General features: G+C 44.4%; 1 protein-coding gene across 1 annotated transcript in view; it reads right to left on the reverse strand.

Annotated features, from left to right (window-relative positions):
• The window catches only part of LAMA3 (laminin subunit alpha 3), a 245,134-nt gene that overhangs the window by 60,761 nt on the left and 158,507 nt on the right, over positions 1-25,866 (reverse strand). Inside the window, 7 exon segments of the mRNA XM_032654433.1 lie at positions 1,683-1,789; positions 8,123-8,203; positions 10,660-10,769; positions 14,488-14,601; positions 18,598-18,828; positions 20,720-20,803; positions 23,215-23,313. Of these exon segments, the coding sequence (XP_032510324.1) occupies positions 1,683-1,789; positions 8,123-8,203; positions 10,660-10,769; positions 14,488-14,601; positions 18,598-18,828; positions 20,720-20,803; positions 23,215-23,313 (826 nt within the window).

Genomic DNA, 25,866 nt, shown 5'->3' on the forward strand with positions numbered 1-25,866 from the left:
CAACAAGTTTGAGTTTTGACCACCAAGGAATCTGTACGTTATTAATTGAAAGAAAGAATGAAAAAGAGGGAAAAAAGCTCACAGGAACAAACGTGTCTCACAGGTGAGCATTTTCTTCCATTTCTGGAACAAAGAGTTCTCATCCTCATTCTAGGTTGGTTACTTTTGCTATTAGAAAAAGCATTCATCTCACGAGTAACGATGTGTCTGATGCCGAAACTTCTCCTGAACACCTCCAGTGACAGTAGAACTCATCTCCTTTTAAACCAGTCCTTCTCGTCTTTAAACATTTGACACTTCTTCCTCAGAATGATTTAAAATAGATCTCCCTCTAGCTTCCACTCCTGGATGTGAGTTCTCCATAACTTAAGCCACACAGAACAAGACCCACCCTTCTCCCACACATGTGCCTTTCAGATCCGTGCTTTCCAAGTCTCCTTTCCACCATCCTGGTTTGTCAGTCCTTCCTCATGTCACAGGGCTCTAAGTCCCTTCACAGCCTCATCTTCTTTCTGAACAAACTTGTAGCTTGTCTATTGCCTTGTAAAGACACGGGCCCCTTGTGGGGACTTGCATGGGCGGCAGACCAGGGAACAATGGCAGGCCACCTGGTTTTGGACACTAGAACTCAGTGGAGATAGTACAAGGTGTCTAAGGGGCCACATTACCCTCTTGATTCATATTGAACTCACCGCTGACTGAAACCTCAGCCACGTCTCATTTATCACAAACTTATTTTTTTTTTCCATTCAACTATAGGACCGACGCCACGCTTACCCCAACATAATTTTGTCCGGTTAGAACTGGCTCCTCATTCCAGGCTGTTGAGGCCCTATTTTATTCTAAATGTGTCATAGGAGGCATTTGCTAGCTCCTCCAACTTTGTATCACCTGATAACTGGGTGGGCAGGTCTTCTATATTTCCGTTCAAGTCTACGATGTTGAACAAGATGGAGCCCAGATGAAGCCCCAAACATGACAACAGACACCTCGTTCTAGACTGATAAGGCTCCATTTACTCTGCGTTCCTTTGGAAACAGTCACTTGACTGGATCTAATCCATACATCCAGGGTTTAGTTCTTCATCTTGTCTATAAGATGAGAGATTTTACCTAAGGATTTGGCATTGCACTACATCAACGGCATTTTCCTGATAAACCACATTCATATTCTCCATCAAAGAAGGATGTAGAGAGTCTTCCTGTTTTTCCAACTTCCTTTTTTTCCTAATGAACCTATACTAACTCCCAGTTAATGTTTTTTTCTTGGTATGTAAAATCCATCTCAATTATACACCCACATCCTAGAACAGTTACTGCTTTAATAGAAAGAGCACTGACTCCTTCAGATACATACACGAAGGAAGCTGATGAGATGATTACCTTATAATGTCAAAGGGAGGTCTCAGCAAAAATCACCAAAATAGGGTCTGAAATTATTTTGGCTATAATTAGTGAAGTTTTAAAAACAATTTACCTAAAAAAAAAAAAAACCTACCTGAAGTAAGTTATTCACCAAACCTGTGAATACTACCTAAGCATTCCCAACTTTGTCAAAACAAGGGGACAACTTGTTAGCTGGAATTGTGTATGTGGTTGCTGAAATGTTTGCTTGGCTTCTTTGCCAGCTATTTTATACCAGTTTGATAAAGGTAGGTTAACAGATGTGTGAGTCGATCTTACCTCCCGTCAGGGGGTCACAACTGCCCAAATGGCCGTTGCTGTTACAGCTGCATGGTTGGCAGCTGCCTCCAAATTTCTGGGGATTTCCAAAATATCCTGGTGCACACCTACACAGAATACAGAAAAAGAGGGGAAACACCCAAAGGGCTCATCATTTATTCCACCCAATGTCTCAACTTCTAGCTCCCTGTTTGGGATCTTGTAACCCTATGAGAGGAAGGGCTGACATAGATTTGCAAGAGGGAATGTGTCTCAGTACAGAGCCATTTATGACTTGAATGAGAATGGTGAGGAGGGGAAGGCAGGCAGAGATTGCTCCCTTGCTCCTTGACACCCCAGATGACAAGGTCCTCAATCATCCTGACAGCCAAATGGCAGATGAACAAAATGCATACAGGAGCCAGTGGTTTGACCAATACGGAAATCAGGGGTGGGTGAATTTTACGCAAGAGTTGTGTTCCTGAAGATATCACACAAATACACACTGCTTAATTTATGGCTAATTTCCTCGAAGAAAAAACTTAAAGTAAAATTCATATAATTTCAATATTTTCATAAAGGGGCTTTTATTAATATTTCCTATTGTACTATTTCAAGTCTGCATAATTCACATTTGCACTAATTGCTGCAGTGATGTACATAAGGGGCTTAAACAACTGAGCAGTTACAACTGCCACCTTAGCCCGAGCCTTTATTTATTTATTTTTTTTGCGGTACGCGGGCCTCTCACTGTTGTGGCCTCTCCAGTTGCGGAGCACAGGCTCCGGATGCGCAGGCGCAGCAGCCATGGCTCACGGGCCTAGCCGCTCCGCGGCATGTGGGATCTTCCCGGACCGGGGCACGAACCTGTGTCCCCTGCATCGGCAGGCGGACTCTCAACCACTGCGCCACCAGGGAAGCCCCCGAGCCTTTATTATTCTAGATGATCTAGTGATGAGAACTCAGTTCCTTATTTATAAGGTAAAAGATCATATTTCCTTGATTGTGTCTGTTTTCTTCAAAAAATAACACAAACACATGTTAATGTTTCTGGAACTGGGATGTAAATTAAAATATTTCTGTTCATTAGCAAAATTCCACTCCCACTCTATCCCCCCTAAATTGTCATTAAATTGATGTGTGTGGTGTTTTATCATCAATGGAATTGATAGAATCAAGGAAATATGGCATTTGACTTTCTCAAATTTAAGCTTTTCATCAAAGAACTTTGAGACAATTTAAATATGCTTTACCAACGGATAAACTGGTGATATAGTGCAAAGGACACAGATTTTTTGTTTTGTTTTGTTTTTATGGGGTTTTTTTTAACATCTTTATTGGAGTATAATTGTTTTACAATGGTGTGTTAGTTTCTGCTGTATAACAAAGTGAATGGGAGATCTTTTTTTTTTTTAATTTATTTTGGCTGCACCGGGTCTTAGTTGCAGCACACAGGGTTGCGGATTTCTTAGTTGTGGCTGGCATGCGGGATCTAGTTCCCCGACCAGGGATCGAACCTGGGTCCCCTGCACTGGGAGCGCAGAGTCTTACTGACTGGACCACCAGGGAAGTCAGGACACGGGTTTTGAATCAGGAAGATCTGGCTAGACCTCCGTCTCTACCATAGTCCATGTAATCTTGGGCTGTTATCTTAATCCCTCAAGCTTCCATTTCTTCATCTATTCCTCTTATGAAAATGTTAAGCTCCATGAGAATGTGAATTATTTTGGGTGGGCTGTTTTGCTCACTGATGCATCCCTAGCACCTGGGATAATGCCTGGACCCATATTAGGTGTCAGATATAAGTATATGCTGAATGAATGAATGAAAAATTGTACTAACAATACCTATTTTGGTGGGTGGATGTAAGATAAAAGATAATATAGTAAAGAATCTAGTACAATGCCTGCACATAGTAGACATTCAGTAAAACGTAGCTACTGCTACTTTAAGACATGATAAAATATTCATATATATGTATGTATGTGTAATTGGTGTCATTTGGAATCCTACATTTTGGAAAATGGATAGGAAGCAGAAAACCCATGTATTCCCTAATTATCAAGAAGGTAACTAAGCTGAGGTGGCTTATCCAAGTCTACTGAGCAGGTTGTCCTAATAATAGGGCTTTATTTGGGGTGACCAGCCCCATATTCTGCCTAACAAACCATGCTATGCAAAAGATCTCAGTTTAAAATACTTTTTCTTTAGATGTCTCACCTACATCTAAACTTTCTAGGTAAAAGATACATATTTAAAAACTACCTTATTTAAAGTTACATAAATATTCAGGAAGTTTGATTCTGCTTCTTCCTTAATCTTGCAAAGCGTTAGTTACTGATTATGAGAAATAACTGGTTCTTTTATTCTCATTTTATGGTAGTGCTAAACACAATGGACTAAACTAAAACTTCCTGATTTCATAGATGACATCGGTACAGCAAATAAAGAGCAGACAGCACGTCTGTCATCTGGGCTCTGAGTGGCCAAGGGAGAAATGTGTCCCAGAGCACGGGCTGAGGAGGGAAGCCTTTCCTATTCCCCCCCCACCTCTGCCCAGCTAGTTCCTGCATATATGCTTACTTTTCACCTTATTCTGTGCTTGTATTTATCATTGCATAGTTAACCACTGGTGCCAGATGATGCCTGGCAGCCTGGCACAGAGTGGATGCTCAATAAGTGTTAACAAATGAAAAAATGTGACATTAAAATGGCATTAAGCTGTGGAAAGTTAAAAAAAAACACAAAAAAACAATAGCTTGCTTTCCTGAGACATCAAACTTAACAAACCTAAGCTGAGAAAACTGTTAATAAGAATTTCCCTTTTCAATTCAGTTGCCTGTCAAATGGATGTCTCCTCCAACCTGGTGCCGTTTTCCACTTCACTGTTTGTGCAGAACCATAAGGAGGATTAAATTAGGAAGACTCTCCCAGGTGGGAGTCGCCTAGCTTTCAAATCACGGAGCCTGCAAGACCCTCCCAAGCCTATCCCCACCCCACCTGTCCTTCCTGTCTCAGTGTAGCTGCCCCTTCCGTCCCTCACCCTTCAGGGCTGGTTGATGCCCCTCTTGCTGCAGCTGATTTAGCCCGGTTATGTTCTCTCTCTATTTTAGCAGCTTATTTGTACATCTGTCCACCAATAGACTGGAAAACCCTTGAGGGCAGAATCTGTGCTCTGGTTGCTGATGTGTTTCTAATGCTTAGCACAGGGCCAGGCTTATACTAGGATCTCCATTCATTTTTCATCGAAGGAAAGAATGAATAAGTGTGGGCAATGTTCCTCCTGCAGAAATGAAAAACAGAAGAACTTTGAATTGCTCCTTTTTACCATAGGATAGTGTCCAGACCCTCAGCTGATGCCCATAACAAGGCACTGCCTCCTTCTGCCTGTGGCAGCTACACTCTAGGCCCTTGGACTTCCTTGCATTACTTCCCTGACCTGAGCTGCCTTCCCCCTCCACCTCCCAGCTCCACTGGGTTCTAGTCATCCCTTTGACATACCTAAGTCCCACCTTGTCCATAAATGTTTCAGATAACCCAGTCTAGAGTAGCCCTCCTTACTATGAAATCCAGTTGAATTAATTTTCTGGGTTTTTTTTAAGTAAAATTCTTCTAAAGTTATCCAGAAAATAATATGCCAGAATGGTCCAGGAAAAAATTTAAATAAGGGTACGAGGGGAGACTTGCTTAACCAAATAGTCAGAGTCATTTGATAGTTTCAGAAATGATACAGAAGTGATAATGGCACAAGAACCAAATAAAATGTACAAAACAAATCCAAGTTCGTATAGAAATTTCGTACACATTTACAGGACTTCCCTGGTGGTGCAGTGGTTAAGAACCCACCTGCCAATGCAGGGGACAGGGGTTTCAAGCCCTGGTCCGGGAAAATCCCACATGCCATGGAGCAACTAAGCCCGTGTACCACAACTACTGAGCCTGCGCTCTAGAGCCCATACTCTGCAACAAGAGAAGCCACTGCAAATGAGAAGCCCGCGCACCGCAGCGAAGAGCAGCCCACACTCACCACAACTAGACAAAGCCTGCGCTCAGCAACAAAGATTCAACACACCCAAACAATAAATAAAAACTAAAATATAAAATAAATCTGAAATCAAACCCCTAATTAAAAAAAAGAAATTTTGTACACATTTAGCTTTAGTGAATTCAACTAAAGGTACTTAGCCAAAGAGGGATGAGAGGATGAGGGCATGAGTGGTAAGGGGAAAACAGCTGAAGTGACTGTCCCCATCACTCAGTGAGCACACGTCCTGCAGTGAGCATGACATGAGACATGTGAACCTGCTATTCGCCTCAGCTGGTCTAGTTTCCCTGTGCCTCTCCTAGAGTGACTGTTTCACCCTACAGAGTGTGATTCTGGGTGTAACCAAATGACATGTGCATTTCATGCAACATGGCCCCTATATTACTGAGACATGGGACACTGGGATACTCAAGGTTATGCCAGCTCCGGTCAATTTTTGCCTGACATGAAGACCCTAAATCTATCTGCCCTGTGAGATGCAATACCACAAAAAAGTTGAGGTTCCAAATTTTCACCATCAAGATTTGAATGTAAGAAATAAAACCAGAAAAGTACTAAAACAAAATATGCATAAACATTTGCATATGCATAAACCTCTCTAAGCATGACACTAATGGCTGAAACCCTAAAGAATAAAAGAGTAGGTATAAATATAATAGAACTTAACTATTGCAGATCTAGAAATGACAAAACCAAACCAAAAAATATACAAATGAAAAACAAAACAGAGAAGTATATTTGCAATATATAGTATGAGGCATTCGTTTCCTCTAAAAGATTTGTACAAATCAACAAAAAAATAAAAGAACATTCCACTAGAAAAAAATGGGTAAAAGACCTGGAAAGCAATTCAAAAAAAAGATTTATAAATGGTCAATAAGCACATGAAAAAATCCAATCTAATTATTACCAAAAAATGTAACATAAAATGACATACAATGTTTCTCTATCAAACTGGCAATGTTTTAAAAAGTGAACAGTCTTAGTATCCACTGGAGGCAGGCAGTTGCTCTTTTGCTGCTAGCAGGATGGTAAACAGAAACAATCTTTCTGGAGGGCGATTTTGCAAAATGTATCGAAAGCCTGAAAATGTCCCTATGCTTCGGCCCAAGGGATGGCTTCTATAATTACATCTCGAGGATTTATGTACACAAATATTAGCTAACAGGATTCACTTTTAGTGCTGCTTTGAATGGAAAACAGTAAAGCTATTTCAAAGGCCAATAGTGGGGATTATGGAACTTCAGGGGAACTTCCTGGTCCTGACGTGATGTTATCAATGAACACTTATTGATATGGAAATATACTACTAACATACTATTAGATGAGAAAACAAAACAGACAGCGAAATAGGAATCTACCTTTTTCTTTTAAGAAAAATCTATGCATATAGAACTGATCTGTAAGAACATACAACAGGCACTGTAGGTGGGCAGGCATGAGTATAGGGCAATTGCAGGGGTATGGTACATATTAGTTCTCTGCCTTATTAGTTCTTTGCTCACCTGTATTATATCATTTCTGTAATAATTACGTATTGATCTTATATTACAGTTATTTTAAATTTTAAAATGTTATCCATATGATTCATTTGTTATACTGTTACTTTTCCAGATATATGTGTGCTCTCTTCCCCTCTAGATGACAAGTACCTTCTATAGCCTTCACAATACTTGGCAGTGCCCTGGGCATAGTAGCTAATCATGAAATACCGTTCAGGAAAAACTAAAGCTTGGCTCTGTGGCCCTTTATGATCAAGTATGTACTTTCCATGTTGTAACATGTATTCTTTTGTTTCACAAACACCTATTATATGAATAGTACCACACTAGGCACTAGGGGTTCAGAAATGAGTGAGACACAGGCTGTCCTGCAAGTGTGGGCATTAAGAGGGGTGTGTGTGTAGGAATATCTAGGGCTGCTGATATGTGCGCATGTGTAGGAGTACGCAGAGTTGTACGTTTGTGTACAGGCAAGTAGGGATGTGTATATGTGGGGGTAGGAGTATGTAGGGATGAGTTTATATGGCGGTACGAGTATATAGATACATGTTGGGGGGTATGTAGGGGTGTGCCCAGGAGTAGGGGTATGTAGGGGTATACATAGGTATGTAGAGGGGTGTTTGCTGGAGCGTATAGGACTATGACATATTGGACCTCGTTCTCAAATGGCTGAAACAGGTACAAAGCAAGAAAGAGAAGGAAGTTAATGATTTACTAAGTGAGCACACTTGTATTTTTCCCAAGAGACTTTCTTCCAGTCTCAATGAAACCAGCAGCCCCAGCCCTAGCTCTGAGCCTCAATCCAGCAGAGCCCCACTTACAGCCAGGGTGCCTGCAGCAGCCTGCCGGAAAAGCCCACCCCTACCTGCAAGACGGGGGAGGAGAGAAGGGGGCGGGGGAGGGGCGGCACCCACCTTTCGCATTGTGTTCCTGTGTATCCAGCTTTGCAGGAGCACTTCACGTTTCCCCCAGTCACAACACAGCCGGTGGCAAAACTTGAAGAACGACAGAGAAAAGCCCCAGTAAAAACATAAGCTGATGGACTTTACGCTCATTATTTTTTGCCACAAAGAACCTGACTTGCCTTAAGTGAAACTGGAAACCAAGTGTCTGGCTACCTTTTGTGTGGAGAAAATTTTGCCCATCAAGACTTGTAGAGATAATGATGAATGCCTTCAGCTGACATCAGGCAAATTTGGCTGAATAAGGACTGAAGGCATTTACTTTGTTTCATTTTTTGGCTTGGAGAAATACATTCCTTCCCTTAAGACAGAGTAAAGTAACACACTTTGGAAGAGATGATTAGACAGCATTTTTCCAGAACTAACAAGGAAGGAGTAAAACAAGTCTAGGCAGAAAAAAAAGAACAGAGAGTTCTTATTCTTTAAAGAAAAAATTTCTTCTCCTTGTTTATTCTAGTTCTTTTATACTGGGCACAATCTCTTCTGGGAAGAAACAGTGGTAGGTGGGCCAGGCCCTCAGAGCCTCAGAGGCGACTAAAGCACAGAGCACGCTCAATGCCCAGGTATTTCTGTGGGCACAGCTGTTGGTGATTTCCACACTTTTCCAATCAGGCTGTTGGAATTTCAGTTCCCTTTTAGTTCTCAACTGGTGTATTTTGAGAAGCTTCTTTTAAAAAAAAAATTAAACGAAGAGACCATGAAAATGTCTTGTTCCTTATGAAACGTCTGTGACTACTGAACATTCCATGACATAAATCTGAGGGGAAATAACTCCATTTATCTTTGGCTGGTAAAAGAATTCTTATTTGGGGAGCTTCTCTTGGCCAATCAGATACAGTTACACCTCTAAAGGGACAGTTAGAAATCTGTCAGCAGTATTAATATCGCCAGAAGGAGAATTAGAAAAAATAGGGTTTTACTGATAAATCTTAGGAACTGAATGTTACTTAAACTGCACAGACGCTAGAAGCTGACCTTGATGATAGTCTCCAAGTGTGGAGACTTTGCAACTAAAGATGAACAGCTTTCCCCCCCCAAATTTCACCCCGTGAAAATCTTGCTTCTTTTTATTCTCTCTAGCTTCTGTTCTAACAAGCCTGGGCAATTGTCAGGTGATAGATCCCTTTACAAATAAAGCCACAGGACTGGGCAGGTTTAACGAGTATCAAATACACAGAGAGCAAACCAGGATGCACATTGCAAATATGCATCTCCAGAAAAGCCACATTGGGCAGGTGACCTCTGATCATTTTGACTTGGCCCATTTCTCTGCCAACTCGGCTAATATCAAGCAGCCTTGTGGTCCATAACCGTCCCAGAGCCTGTGCGCTATTGATACTTGATCGGCATCATTCTGATTTTCAAACCAAATCTTGCTTCGCTTAGTTACCTGTTACATTTTGTTTGGACCCACAGTGAACATGTCATGATGAGCAAGACGATGACGAAGTGCCAAGTCCAAGCAGAACCTGGATTATCGTGAAAGGAAAATGGTGGCTTTCTACCCACAGAGTCTACTGGCCTTACTGGAGCCTGGATGACGATGCACATCACATCTCTCTGCGGCTCAGAACTGTCCTGTGGCTTCCATCACACTGAGGATAAAATCCATAAAATCCAAGTGCCTTACTCTAGCCTGGAATGTACAGGATCCGAATCCTGGTTGCCCCACCAACCTCATCTCCTGGCCGTCTCTCTCTCTCACTGCCATCCAGCCACTCTTGCTTTCTTACTGTCCACAAACCCATCATCACAGGAGCGTTCTCGTCTGTCTTTGTTTTTTTTTTCTTCCTTGCCTTGGACCCTCATCATAATGCCACAGCTTACTCCATCTCATTGTTCATTGGTCCCTGTCCAGCAACTCCAGAAAGCCCTCCTACCACCCTCTGTAAAGAATCTACTCGCTACCCAGAACATAACCCTTTGATCAATGGCGTAACCTATCTCTGTCTGAAATTATACTTCAGACTGATTTGTGCGTGTATTTACTGAGTGGGATGACTACCCCTACCCCTCTCCCCATACTCTCCAGGTAAAGCCTCATGAGGTCGGCGTCTTTGCCAGCCTTCTTTACAGCAGTTTCCCCAGCATCTAGAGAAGGGCAGCCTCATCATGGGGCTGAATGAACAGCAAAAGAAAAGAGGAAAAGGCAAAACCCAGAAGCATACAACTTGGAAAGTCTGTTTTTGTCTTGGTTCTGGTTTGCATTTCTTGTTTATTCTTTTTTTTAATAGAACTGTTTTATTGAGATAGCATTCACATACCATAAAATTCACTCATCTCATATGTTCAATTCAATGGCTTTTAGTATGCTCACACAATTGTACAATCGTGACTGCAATTTTTGAGCGTTTTCATCACCCCTAAAAGAAACCTCATACCCTTCAATAGTCACTTCCCATTTCCCTCCCACCAGCCCCTCCCCAGTCCTAGGCACCCACCAAACTACCTCCTGTCTCTAATAGATTATTTTCAAACTTCCACAGTACCTGTTTGAATGAGGACACGGGCAGACCCTACAGGATCCGTGGACAGCGTTCCCATAGTAACCCTCTTTGCAGCGCTCACAGTGTTCCCCAGCAGTGTTATGATGGCAGTTCTTGGGACAGATAAAGAGTAAAATTAATAACAGCCTATTACCCTTACTGCTATTGAGATCATTGTCTTAATTACTCACACCACATACTTTTCCTATCTAGCCAATGATTGTTGGTGCTAAAAAAAGGAAGTGCCCTTCTGTTAGCTATTTGGTGTTACCATCGGGAGGCAGGATGAAATGAAGTGAAACCAGCTGGGTTCAAATCCCACTCTAACATTTAGTAGCTGTGGGATCTTGGGCAAGTCCCTTCACCTCTCTGGGCCTCAAGTGTTTTTTTTATAAATCAATATTACTGGTGGGGGCTTCCCTGGTGGCGCAGTGGTTGAGAGTCCACCTGCCGATGCAGGGGACACGGGTTCGTGCCCCGGTCCGGGAAGATCCCACATGCCGCGGAGCGGCTGGGCCCGTGAGCCATGGCCGCTGAGCCTGCGCGTCCGGAGCCTGTGCTCCGCAACGGGAGAGGCCACGACAGTGAGAGGCCTGCGTACCGCAACAAAAAAAAAAAAAAAAAAAAATTACTGGTGTGTGATTTACATACAATTCTAATTTTCTTAAAATGTACAGTTAAAATAATACCCACTTTCCAAGGCTGTTGGGAGGACTTGGGGGACCCACAGAGGGTCTCCCAGGGGTGCCAGATGAGGGTGCTGGGCAGCTTCACTTTGCTCGGCTGCCCTGACTCTCTCAGAAACATCTGTTCTTTTGAACTAAGTGTTTACCTTTCCACATTAGTTTCCTTTCTTTTATAACTCCAAATGACAATTTTAAAGAAGAACTTCCTGGAGAGAGCTATTTTAGTCCTGTCTCTACTTAGTTCTGAGCTGAAAACACTTGAGGAAACAAGAACGTGGAGAAACAAGAATTGCAGTGAGGCCACCTGTATCCTACGAAAAATCCCTCTGAACTCTGGTCCTTTATGGGGGCACAGGGAGAGGAGTGTAGAAAGGGGTTAGAACATGAGTTGCTTGATAAAGTCCCATAAGAATGTCTGAAATGCCCCTCAACCTCAGGGGAAAGTATCTGCCCCGGAATCTGTCTTCATCAGTCCTGCAAATTTGAGGCATCTGCCTATCAGGTTTCCTTGTTTTACTGTGAATAAGTAAATGAGTGAATGAATGAATGAATCCATATCCGCCCCCACAGCACGTGCTCTCCGAACTCCACGGGACACCAAACATCTACTGGGCACGAACTAGATACCCAACTATGGTAGGTACCAGGGATGCAAGGATGGATCAGTACCCTGACTCAGGGGTAGACAGAAGCCTGTGAATAGACATCTTCAATATAATGTGGGAAAGATGATGACCAACGTGTGGCAGCATGTCATAAGAGCAGGAGGAACCTCAGGGGAGGTGATGATGCCTGCGTGGGGGACAGAAGGAGAGGACTGAGCTGGGTGGAGAAGTGTGGAAGGGCATTCTGGGCACACGGATCAGTGTGCACAGAACCTCAGTCTTGCAGGAGCACAGCAGCGTGTGTGGGCAATGCGAAGCAGTTGGTATTCTTCAGGGTGAAGTGCAAGGGGGCGGGATGCGGCTGGAGAGGCAGCAGCAGATCAAGGGGGCCCTGAGGTCGCCCGAGGACTGTGGACATCTGGCTGTGAGCCTCAGCGGAGCCCCGAGGCAGCTGTGAGTTTCAGATAAATCATCCTGGGGGCAGGGGGAGACAGGCTCCAGCAACAGGGAATAAAAAGGAGGAAAACTGAAGAGAGAGGATGAGAAGAGAAAGGGGAAGGGACTGGGAACGGAGGGGAAGATGAGGGGTGACTGGGCACAGAGGGCAGGGGACGTGGGGAGAAAGCAGGCCAGGAGAAGAGGCAGAGGCAGGGCCTTGGTGGAGAGAAGGGAGCCCGTCATCAGAGCTCCCTCCAGCCCACCGCACCCACGGGATGCATCACCACCTCCAGCTCCCTCCCCACTGGACACACACTGCTGTGCTGGCCAGGGATTGGGCTGGTTTCTTTTCACACGTCAAAGCTCATTCTTGAAACAACAGGGAGATTTGCACATGTGTGAAGGTCCCAGATTTTAAAATTGACTCTGGACCTCGAGAGGCAGAGGCCAATCTGCAGATGGTCCCATCTGCTAGTGGAAGGTGCTTGGTTTCCTCGTTCCTGTTCTTTGAGGATGAGGGCTGCATCCTCGGCTCCCACACGATGGCCATGACGGAGAGCAGGGCCAGCACTCACTGCCTGCCATTGAGCGGCACCTGTGTGCCTGTACACGTGTGTGTACGTGTGTGCAGGTGCATACATGCATGCGTGCACACAGGTACATCCCCCCACGAGACAGCAAGCCTCCTGAGACTAGGGATTATGTCCGATGGCTTTAACCCCCAGCACTTTGCTCAGTCCCTCCCACGAGAGCAAATACTCAGGAAGCGTTCCCTGAATGAATTGTTTCTAGAGGCTACATGGCCATTAGGGACAAGTGTAGACGGAGCTACAAAGAAAAGTGGGAAAGAAAATCTTGTTGTTTGATTAAAACATGAATTACGACTCTCACGAGTGATCTTTTCACTGGTGGCTGAACCACAGAGAAAACTCCCTTTTTTCTTTGGCAGTTTTTATAAAGTGGACTCGACATCTAGCAACAGTTTAATGACAAGATAAGTATTTTTCATGAAATTGTCTACCTGTGTTACACACACCATACAGTATGAAACACAAACTATTATTTGAGATACCTAAGAGCTGGAAGACAACATCACCCAACATCTTTTATTCCTTTTGAACTTATAAGGTTAAAATCCTACAGAATATTCCATCAGGCTCTTTACAACAATTTCCTGTCCTGGCCTGTCCCATCTTGCAGAGGAAGCAGCTCCCCGGGACATGCCGAATGCGCATAAAATAGCCTAGGAACTCAAAGAGCTGAAACACACTCTAGCTGCCTTACACAATGCAGAGGAAACCTGTGTCAGGAGAATGTATTTCCAAACAGCACAACGGAAGCGGGGGCTCCGGTTTCCTGGGGGCACTGGTGAGCTCTCCTTTCCTTGGAACTGTCCGTCCTCCCTCTAATCGGGGAGGCCCTGGCTACCAGGGAGAGGACCTCTGAGGACGGGGAGGAAGCCAGCAGAATAAAACCTGTTCTGCGTCTGGATGCATGAGAAAAATCTCCTGAGAATCTAATTTTCTGGGCGAGAATTTTCTAACATATTCCAAAACAAGATAGTTTTCCGGTGGCTAAGTCGTAAACCACTGGGACTCCCCTCGCCCGTCTTCCCCCATAAACCCACTGCCTTGGCAGCCGGGGCGGTAAGTGAGCGTGTGCCCTCCGCCCTTCTTAGCATCTCCTCCTCCTGTCATCGCTTTCTGGAGCTACCTGACAGCAATGAGGTCTCCTCTCGCGACCTCCTGTGACCCCAACAAAACTGGGGTCCAAAGTAGTAGCTCTGGCTTATTATACCCTGGCAAGGGTTGAGCCCCAGGATCTACCCACTGCTATCATCTAGTGAGAGAGATTTAGAATCTAAGGTATAATTTAATTGCTCAAACAGGTGTTCTCTGATGGCACACGTTAAGATGGAGGGAAAAGTGAGTGGGAAATAATTCAGCTTGGTTACCTGGAGACCCCTGGGTCCCTGGGTTCACAAGGCAACCTTTATCTAGGGTTTGGTAGGAGATGCGACATTTGATATCTCAGGGCCTAGCAGAGGGGGATGGGGAGACATAGATTGTCTGCTGGTAGCATTAGAGCATCAATTTACTCACCATGCATATTCCCGAGCCATCCTGGCAGCGATGTGAATGTCCGTTGCAATTGCAGGGAACACACCGTCCGGTATATAAGCCTTTGTTATCCCGATAGTATCCAGGGCTACAACCCTATTTTTCAAACAGAGCATTTAGTCAATACAGAGAAAGAAATTATCATCCAAAGCAGGTGACCATTCTGACTGTCAAGGATTCCCCTTTCTATCTTGGCTCCTTTAGTTGGTATGTGGATTTCTACTTTCAAATGTGAGCCAGGTCCACTTGCTATTTTGGTCAGCTTCTCTTGTTTTCACACCATGGTAGGTGTGTGTGTTGGTGCCCGCGTTGGAGACGTGTGGTGGGGAAATCAGAGCAGGGGGAAGGGTGGGGGGGGAGTATGGAAGTAGGATGCCTCTCTCCTCCCACCAGTGGTTTTGAGGGCCAGTGGAGGGGTGGAGTGCTGAAAAAGCAGAGGATCAGGACCTCAGTCCTTCGGGGGGAGGACCTCTGAGCAAATCCCTTCAAATTCAAGTTCTCTTTGGGTAGCCAGTCCCTCTCCAAGTGTGGGTTTGGGCTGATGGGGCGCAGTATGGGAGGAAGAGGAAAGATGGGGTTTTCACTGGGATCTATACAACAATGGCAGAACTGGTGGGACCCTTTCACTGCCACTCACTGGTCTATGGGCTACAGGGAACCCCAGGGAAAACAACCAGCTTGCATCCTAGTACAGAACTTGGCAGGGTTGTTTGGTTCCTATTGAATACCAAGACCCAGCCTGAGGAAATCTCCGGAGTGTGGTCTCCTCTTGTTCAATACTGCTTCGATTAATTCTATCTCCACTAGTTGTCTCTTTCCAGTGTAACACACGTGATTATTTTTCATGTGGATGAAAAGAATTACGGTTTTCTTTTGATGAACGGATATTTTTTAAAAAAGATTCTAGTGAAGAATGTCCCCAAAAGAAGAAAAGCAAGTATCATTGTACCAGCCATTAAAAATTATTTAGATTTCTGTCTTTAAAGAGAATGATAGGCATTTTCTTTATTTTGGCAGAGCCAATCAGTGCACTGATTAAAGTCAGGTGTTATCCCTAGTTTCTTTCAGTGATCTCCTACACAGCTTTTTTTTTTTAAAGCATCAGGAAAAATTAATACTTCAACGTAAAAGATCATCTTTTCTCTAATCTCTTTAAACAGCACGTACGTCTATGAGACTCTGAGGTTACAGTCAAGGGAAATCTGCTCTCATTCATCCATGGCCTTAAAGGTCTCTAGCTGGCCAGGTTGGGGAGAGGAAGAAGCCAATGTGCTGGGGGAGAAAGAAGCTCACATCTTCCCTAGAGTGGAATATTCCAGTTTTGGCTAGGAGCTCCTTCCAAAAATGACACAATGATGCCAAATCGTACACAATAACAATACTATAATTTACAATATAATTTTCCCTTCAGCTATTAAGAACCACGTTTAGGCAAAAGAATGCATTGCAAAAACTTAGATTACTTTATGTGTTCTATGAATAGGCTTGTCTAAAGGAGAATCCAAATATGAAAGGAATGTTCTTGAGCTGAAAGCACGACTGAGAGATACACTTGAATGAAATTCAGCCAGTGGTGGTATGATCGTATCTGCAATCTCTACTAACAAGGGACAAGTGCCTTATAATTATCACCACATATCACATTACATGCTTATAAAACAATCCAATTTGGTAAAGAACAAATTATCCAAATAAATAAATATATCTGGTTTGATTATGACAACATGTCCAGTAAAAGCCTTAATTAAATATGCTTTGGGGGGTAGGATGGTCTATGCTGGTTCAAGTGAATCACCCATCTTAATGTGCTCTTGATTAGAAACAGAAAAGTACTCTGCAAGAGTTACACATCATGTGACTCTCAGAACATTTGTCCGTTACTGAAATATAATCATTTTCTCACCTCTATAAGGCAAACAAACTCCAGATTTTACATAAAATGCCGTTCAACTAAGTAGATTGTACTGAAGACTTATTCTAAGCGAAAATGAATGTATCCTAATATATTATTTCAGTAAAGAGGCTTTGCAACTAATCATTTTAAGTGATAATTTTTCAGGATAACTTTTCCAATAAACTTTTGTAGTACAAATGATAAAATTCTGTCTCTATCAAGTTTCCAGGGCTACTTCAGCAGCCATAGGATCTATTTCTCTGTGAATATACATGTACCATCCAGGAAGTTTAAAGACAGTGAAAGCAGAATTTATGAGTGTTTAATGTCTGGCAAATTGAAGCACGTCTGTTAGGTATTATAGAAAATTGATCTCATCACTTTCTTAAAAAGGGATTTCACTGATTCTCATGGTTAACTTTGTGGGTAATTTCTCTCCCAAGCAGAATTCGGAAGCCTATAGGCAACAGACTCTTTTGTCCTGAGGCTTGGGTTACTCTCAAAAGGGCACAAAGTTTCATAGATATTAACATCCTACGGGCGTTCAAACTCTAGCTGTCTCAGCACTTCCAGGTGGGCTGATGTTTATAGGATTTGTGGTTAACAGCTCAGGAGAGCAATCTGTCAGGCACCGTAATAAACACTGCCTGTCAACGGGATGGGGGGCCATCAGTCCTTCCTCCAGCCCACCCACTCCTCACTCATCACCCTAACTTAAAATCTCACGGAGCTGGGAACCCTTCCCCATCCCAACCCAAAATGTAAAAGGGACGTTACCTGGCTGGGTTTAAACTCCACATAACTTGCTTGCTGTTGGCTTTGACCGGGAAGCTGAGGAAGCACTACCCTTTGCTGCTGTGAATTGTATCCCAGGCACTGCCCCAGGGCTGCCCCAAAGATCCACAGCCATCCCGCGCTCCGGGTGGGCCCCCTCACTGCCGGGGGCATCCTGGTCTCTGGGTGTCCTGCTGGCTGCACGCAGACCTCTGCCTCTTCCTCTTATACCTGCCCTTCCTGCTCAGTGCCCAGGCCCGGCTGACTCAGGTAAGGCAGGCTGTCTGCGGCAGGAGGCCCCACCTGTAAACTTCACCCATGAGTCAGCCTGTGAGAGAGCACACATAACAGTCCCGTGGGGAAGCGCGCCGCTCTGTAATTCCTGCCAGGTGGGGCAGGCATCACCTTCTACCCACCTCACCCCCCAGACAGCACAGGCCACTGTAAATCACAGGCTGAGTCATACGTCAAGGACACGCCCTGCCCGGAGGGTGGTAATCCAGAGGTCCCTCTTTCTCCCTTGGGCTCTGAATTTCTTTAAATCGGGCTAGAAAAAAGGGAGAAGGCAGGGGGAAGAAGAATGGAAGCACCTGGGGACTAAAAGTTACATGGCAGGAGTCCTGAGAAAACCACGGTGGCTATATTATATTTTAACCTGCAAAATATAATTTTAACCTGCAAATACAATATATTTGCAGGTTAAAAAAGAAACTGACGTGCAGATCACCTTGGGGTTTTCTGCAATCCAGGGGTCAGGATGGAAAGTGAAGGATGTCACTAAATCCACAACCCAGGCATGCCTGGAATTCTCAGAATGACAATGCTTGCTATTTCCTGTTAATTGCACTAACCGCTGTGGGTTTTTTCCCTCTCTTCAGGAAGAGAATATTATTTGCAGTTTGAGACATGAAATGGTTTCATTTTGCAGCACCTTTTAATCACTTGAGGACAGTCAGGTTGACTGGGCCTCAAATGAGGATCTGCTGTGAGCTGGAAACTTGGACTGCAATTTCCTTTGAATAATCAGGATATTCAGTGGACTGTAACTGTTGGGGTGGGTGGTGGAGGGAGGCTCTGGATTAGAGAAAGGCTTGAGAACCCTGGGTCAGCTACTGGGAAAGCAGTGGCCCACATACTGGGATGCCCATGGGCGGGATCCTTCCTGCTTCCCAGAATGTCCAGATTTCTGCAACCCCCAGGATCCACCGAGCTTCTGTGGCTTTCCGATGGATTTTGAGACACTTGTGATTTCTTTTTCATATTTAATACCTGCAAGTGGTCCAGGTAAGATAGAAGCTAGAGCCCGGGAGAAATTTGTTCGATGGTCAGAGGGCCCCAAATCGTCCAGTAGTGCTGGACAGCAGACAGGAACAGCAGCCACAGGAGACCCTGGGGGGATTTTATGGTTTAGGAGCGTTTCCTACCTGACATGAGTCACCTGTGTAGTCAGGGGGGCAGGCACACATCTCTACATTATGTGCTTGACGTCCACTTCCTGTTTCCGAGGCCTCCTCCAGCCCCACCCCGCTCAGGGTGAGCCGCTGTGTCTCGGTGAAGTAGAGGCCCCGGAGATGCACACCTTGCAGTCTAGACAGCACCATCATCAACTCTTCCCGAGTCACGAGGGCACCGCTGCTGGCGTGTCTGAAGTTTCCCTACATGTGAAAGCAGAGAGGCAAGGTCTCCCTGTGGTAAGCTCACTCCCAGGGCCTTCAGAGCCAGCCAGCCAGAAGGAATCCAATAAAGCCATTTAAAATGCATCAGGGGAAAAATAAATAAAATGCATCAGGAAAAATACTAAAGTAAGATAGGTAAGTAGACACAGTGGATTTATATTCAGAAATCACGTTTCCTGGGTTATTTCCAAGAAGGGAGAAGGCCGCGAGGAAGGGGGAAAAAAATGAAGGTAGGAAATAAGGAGCAATAAAGTGAAATCAGATTTCCCAGTGTTAGGCTTATTGTAAAAGGCACTTTTTTTCTTTTTTTTTTTTTTTGCGGCACGTGGGCCTCTCACTGTTCTGGCCTCTCCCGCTGCGGAGCACAGGCTCCGGACGCGCAGGCTCAGCGGCCATGGCTCACGGGCCCAGCTGCTCCGTGGCATGTGGGATCTTCCCGGACCGGGGCACAAGCCCGTGTCCCCTGCATCGGCAGGCGGATTCTTAACCACTGCGTCACCAGGGAAGCCCGGAATCTGAGTACTTTAAATACCTCATACAAGTGGAATCACACAGTATTTGTCTTTTTGTGACTTGCTTATTTCACTTAGTGTACTGTCCACAAGTTTCATTCATGTTCTAGCATGTGACAGGATTTTCTTCTTTTTGAAGGCTGGATTATATTCCAGTGTATGTACATGCCACATTTTCTTCATCCATTCACCTGTCAATAGACATTTCAGTTGCTTCTACCTTTTGGCTATCGTGAATAGTGCTGCAATGAACATGGGTGTGCAAATATCTTCAAAATCCTGTTTTCAGTTCTTCTGAACATAGAGTTGACCCTTGAATAATGTGGGCGCCAACCTTATGAGCAGTCAAAATTCTGCGTATAACTTCACAGTTGGCTCTCCATACCTGTGGTGACCAATTCGCAGATTCAACCAACGGCAGATCATGTAGTACTGTGCATTTACTGGAAAAAGATTCTGCCCTTTTTCTTGAATAAATGCTTTTCAGATTCCACAAGCCTTTGGTTAACTGTCAGAGTTCTAAAATAGTTGATTTTGACCATTTCTGCCACATTGCTTTTATGGAGGAAAAACAGGTTCTTCACCATTTTTTCTGGCATCACCTCTCTCATATAAACAGAATCACATAATAGATGGGCTTTTGTGTCTTGTTTCTTTCCTTCGGTATAATGTTTTTGAGGTTCATCCACAGTGTGGAAAGTATCCATACTTTGTTCCATGTATTGCCAAATAGTATTCCATTGTATGGGTGGACCAGTACAGAAATGTTACAATGTGTCTGGGAGTTCAAGGTACTTGAAAAAGTATCACCTTGAGGATATATTTACTAATCCTCACTGGACGTATTTAATAATATAATTGGAACACTCTAAAGGAATAATTGTAACCATGTAGGTTTAATACAATGCTTTATAATTTGATGAGCTTTTTCCTTCATTTAGCTATATTATTCTTACTTCTTCTGGTGTTAGATGTTTTTGTGACTTTTCTTTTTATTCACCCCAAGCATTTGTTGGACAGTCACCAGGTCCCAGGCACTGAGGGAGGCCTGAGGATGACGGGGAGCTACATCGTAGCATTCACAGACTCACAGAGTTTACAAAACAAGGATAATTAGGTGTAAAACAGGAGAGACAGTGGTAAGTGCCATAAAGATGGTGCAACAAAGCCCTGTGAGGATGGAGCCCTGTAATATTTTATATAATTTATATTTTTAATTTAGATATCTAAATTACATTTATATAAATATAGTTAATATTTTAAATTCATAAAATAAGTCAGAAAAACAACTCTGAAAGAACTAAATCGTGGGACAAAAAGGCTCATCAAGAAGAATTTCACGTTTGCTTTTCCATTACCTCTACCACCTGCACTCGTCCATGATGCAGCCGGTCTGGCCGGGGGTCATTCGGCCCCTCATAGATGACGGACATGTGCTGACCCTGTTTAAAGAAACACATGAATGTGTTAGTGGCTTGGTTGGGATATTCTGAGGTTTATGACTGATCTAGGAACAAACGTCTATGGATCTGCATTACGTGAGATGCCTGATTCTAAAAGAGTAGCTGCAAAATGAACTGACTGGCAAAAGGAGTAGTAACGTGGAAATGGAATAATAAGCCCTAACACGGTTCATTTTCCCAAATAGGAAACGAGGAAAATTCTCTTGACTGAAAGTGGCTTAAAAAGATGGAAACAGTTATTTTTTTTTTAAAAATGATGCTTTATAGTCAATGCATGAGGTGCTGGTTTCCTTACTCCCTACAGGACCGCATGGGTAGCGAGAAAGTGCTTTGGGGGTGGGTTAGTGGGGAGGGCGGGGAGGGTAGAAGGTTGGCGGGGCTGCCTGTGCAGCCTGCATAGATAGGGAGCAGCAGATCTGGCATATGGGGGAGGAATTAGCCCTGCAGCCCATACCCTGCAGGACCCAGCCCTGCTCACTTAGCCTCCGCACGCCCATCCCCATTACGGTGGCTCTCGAGGGTCCAACGGGAGGGTCAGCACCCACAAGCAGCACGCTCACCCCACACCCACACACACAAGTACAGCTTTTCTGTTGTAGCACCAAACCCCAAAGGGTTTCATTCATTAGAGCCAGTTTTCAGAAAGAAAAGCATTATCTGCGATCACTAATTGAAAACCTTAATCTAAGAAACGTGCCCACAGGCTTTTAACTTCAGTGGTTTGGAGCAAAGCAGCGGAGTAAATGTTTCATGAGCCTAAATTACTTTCCATGTTTGAAGATAAATTAAGAAGAAATTTTGGTCATCACTTCTCCATGAATTCCAACAGTCTGCATTAAAATATAGGCATACTAATGGCCTGAATTTGAGATGCTCTGCAAAAATAATGAAGCTGAAATACAACATGTCATAACAGTATTCTTATCATGGAACTATTTTTCCGTAGACTATAACTCTGAAATCTTGAGTGCTTCCTTTTCAAGTTGTTTTGCAAAGGTTCCTTTGAGAACCTTTTAAAACAACAGTTCAATACACTTGGGTGCCAGTAGAAACAAAACACAACACGGCCACGCCTGAACACAAAAAGCTACCAGAATGCGAGGCCCTCATCTGGGATGAGGCATGTGGGATTTTCCAGTCCCCTCTTATACCGTGAATGACACAAGAAAACCCTTCAGGAAGCTGGAATTGCAGCGCATTAATTACAGCACAAGTTCAGGCTACGGCACCTCACCCCATGTGCGAGGTTCTGTATGTTGTAGGGGATTCAATGCAGGATGTGATATCACCCCTTACCTCAAGGAGATTTTCTAGATTGCAGTTCTGGACTGTGTGCCCGGCACATAGCATGTGGGTGTCACTTCTCTTCTCAGAAAACCAAAGGGGCTCCCCACTGTCTACCTCAGGCCAAATTCCTCATCATGGCATTAAACACCCCACTTCCTACACTTCCGGGCTTGTTTTCAATGGCCCGGCACGTGCTGATGACACAGCCAACTTGGACTGCTCACCCCTGGGGCGCTGCTCCTCCGTCTAGGTTCAACTCAGTCTCTGCCAGGGAAGGGGAAGAAGGGTGTTTCTCCTCTCACGCTCATTCTTAAAGGTGTGGCTGAAAACTAACCTTTTCCATGAAGTCTTCTGAGGGCACCGACTACATAAAACCCCACTTGGACTCCAGCTCCCACAGAGTCTTGTCTGGACTTTGTCTCAAAGGCTTACTGTTCAGTGGACTGTAGGTCTTTGGTCATTTCTCTCATCTCCCCTCCAGGTTACACTTTTTTTTTTTTTTTTTTTTTTTTGCAGTACGCGGGCCTCTCACTGTTGTGGCCTCTCCCGTTTCAGAGCATAGGCTCCAGACGTGCAGGCTTAGCAGCCATGGCTCACGGGCCCAGTCGCTCTGCGGGACATGGGATCCTCCCGGACCGGGGCACGAACCCGTGTCCCCTGCATCGGCAGGCGGACTCTCAACCACTGCGCCACCAGGAAAGCCCCTGGTTACACTATTTTTTTGAGGACAGGGATTACCTGTCCTTTACGAGCCCAGCAATGTGACTTTGCAAACAGGGAGGTCTCAAAAATGTGAGACAAAATTGAAAGATAGAAACATAAAACAAGTTTACGATGAGGCAGTGATTGTGAGACGCCAAGTGAGAGATGGTTAAGTTCTTTGGAAGGGAAGAAAAGAGAAACCATTTGGGGCTGGGATGGTTAGGGACCAAGGATCCTGAGGACGTGCTACATGCTCTAAACTTCCCTTTGAGTCTCTACAAAATATTGGAAATGACTTAATCTAAACTTTCTGTAGGCCACTTGTCAAGATGTCCGAAAACTGGATCGGCACCAATTGCAACCGCCACTTTCTGCTACTTGGGTCGTGTTCTGACACCTACGGTGAGCTGCACATCTGGCTTCTTTTCCAGAAGAACCATGTCACCAGGCAGTCCAAAGGACTTCATTTGGTAGGTGAGGTAGCCACCATATGAGGAAACCTGAAATTGAAATAGTAGGATTAATAGCACAAGCATTAAAAGAGAACATGGCAACATTAACTCATCTACGAAGTACACTGGCACAGAGATCTGGAAAGATACACAATCAGCCTGTTAACAGTGGTCATTTCTACTGAGTGGAATTGAAGATGGCATTTTAACTTTCTACTTTCTGCCATTTTATATCAATTAAAATGTTTAACATGAACATGATTGAGTTTTACAAGCAAGAAGATACTTCTGTTAAAAAGAAAAATAGTCACGCAGAAACAAATAAGATCCTTTTATTCTAGATGATGACTAAACCAAAATGTCTATTTAATCCACGGCTATTCTAAGAAATCTAGGCCATTGCTTTCCTATTTAATGGAGAGACTTGGTTAACATCTATCGGTTACAAAATGAACCTCTAAAAATAAATTGTCAAAAAAAAACTTCCCGGGCTTCCCTGGTGGCACAGTGGTTGAGAGTCCGCCTGCCGATGCAGGGGACGCGGGTTCGTGCCCCGGTCCGGGAAGATCCCACATGCCACGGAGCGGCTGGGCCCGTGAGCCATGGCTGCTGAGCCTGCGCGTCCGGAGCCTGTGCTCCGCAAGGGGAGAGGCCACAACAGTGAGAGGCCTGCGTACCACAAAACAAAACAAAACAAAAACACAACTTCCCCTGAGGGCACATGGTGAATATTTCCTAAGTGATTCTGCATTCTCCTAGATGCATAAGCCATGTCCGCCTGTACCACCAGGTATACGGGCCTCCTCTCAGTGCTGCCTCCGCAGCATGACGGTGGTGGAAACATGGAGGTGAATGATCATGGGTTTTTTAGACAGCGACTTCACCTCTGGTCCCTGATATCTCCCACCCTTAAAGTAAAAACTGATCAAGAAGGAAGGAGTGACCAAAGGATGGAAATCAGAGGCAACATCATCTCAGGGAAGGCAGACAAAATACCCTTACTGGAGATGCACATAAGCTGGAGCAGGGAGGAGGGGCAGCCCTTCAGGGCTCCCAAGCCACTGAAGTGCCTCCCTAGAATCTACAGCCTACACAGCTTCACAGAGTTTTGACCTTGGAATCTGGAATTATTCCAAGGTAACATCTTGAATCATCTTATTGAGATTAAGTTTTGCCTTTTTGATGGACTGAGGAGGTTAAAAATATGTCTACGTATCCTTTGATATTCTTGCTTTCAAGAGGTGGAGCTTAATTCTCCTCCCGGAGTGTGAGCTGGGTTTTGTGACTGGGTTCTAATGAACAAAATACGTTAGAAGTGACGGTGTGTCATTTCTGAAATTAGGTTACAAAAACGTTGTTCTCCCTCCCTGTCTCTCTCTCTCCCCTCCCACCCACCTCTTTCTCTCTCCCTCATTTGCTTTGGAGGAAGCCAGCTGCCATGTCATGAGGACCCTCAGGCAGTCTACGGTGGGCCTCACGTGAATAGGAACTGAGGCCTCTGACCACCAGCCAGCCAGGAACACTGGCCTGTTGACAACCACGCCAGTAAGCTTGGAAGTGGATCCTCCAGTCCCAGATGCCTGCAGCCCTGGCTGACATCTTGACCACAACCGCATGAAAGACCCTGAGCCATCCACTCCTGGATTCCTGATCCATGGAAACTGGGCAAGAAAATAATGGTCCGTTGCTTTAAGCTTCCAAGTTTGTGGGTCATTTGTTAGCCACGACTAGATGACCAGTTAAGTACAGGGCTCGCCATGTGGACGTGAAGAGGCATATCACATGAGGGAGAAGTGGGGTTATACGAGAGGAGCAACATTCCCCATACTCAGAGGTCAAAATCCATAGTCCTTCAACCTGAAGACAGAATCAGAGAGCTCAGGCTGACAAGGGACGAATATTTAGTCATTGTAGATGTGAGACTACGGCATCGCCTGGGCTGGGCTCTGTGAAATCCACCCTTTCTCCAAAGCTCTATCCTGGGCCACCAGGTGCATATATCACCTGAGGATGTTTCTACTGGATGCTCACACTTCTGTCCGTATAAATGTGTAGGTGGTCAGATCCTGGAATAATAATTTACGCAGCAAAGGAAAAGCAACTCCTTTATAAGCTCCCCAAGGAGCATCTAACCACACGTGACTCCCAGTCTCCCAGTTTATCCCTCTTCTCCCCCTTCCCCCCTTGGTAACCATAAGTTTGTTTTTTACATCTGTGACATATACACACTACTACATATAAAATAGATAACTAATAAGGACTTACTGTACAGCACAGGGAACTCTACTCAATACTCTGTAATGACCTATATGGGAAAGGGATCTAAAAAAAGAGTGGGTACATGTATATGTATGACTGATCCACTCTGCTGTACGCCTGAAACTAACAACATTGTAAATCAACTATACTCCAACAAAAACTTTAAAAAAAGAAATAAAATGTATTCATAACCACACGTGACTCTACTAATGAAAGCCGTGCTGTCCCTGGATCCTGTGCTTCTTTTAATAAGCTCATGAGTCACTTCTCAGCTTTTGTTTTCCTGACAAGGGGCCCTTCTTCTGCTTTAAAACAAAGAATTCTCAGCATTGGCATTTCAAA

Source organism: Phocoena sinus, chromosome 14 (assembly GCF_008692025.1).
Source record: "Phocoena sinus isolate mPhoSin1 chromosome 14, mPhoSin1.pri, whole genome shotgun sequence".
Classification (NCBI taxonomy): domain Eukaryota; kingdom Metazoa; phylum Chordata; class Mammalia; order Artiodactyla; family Phocoenidae; genus Phocoena; species Phocoena sinus.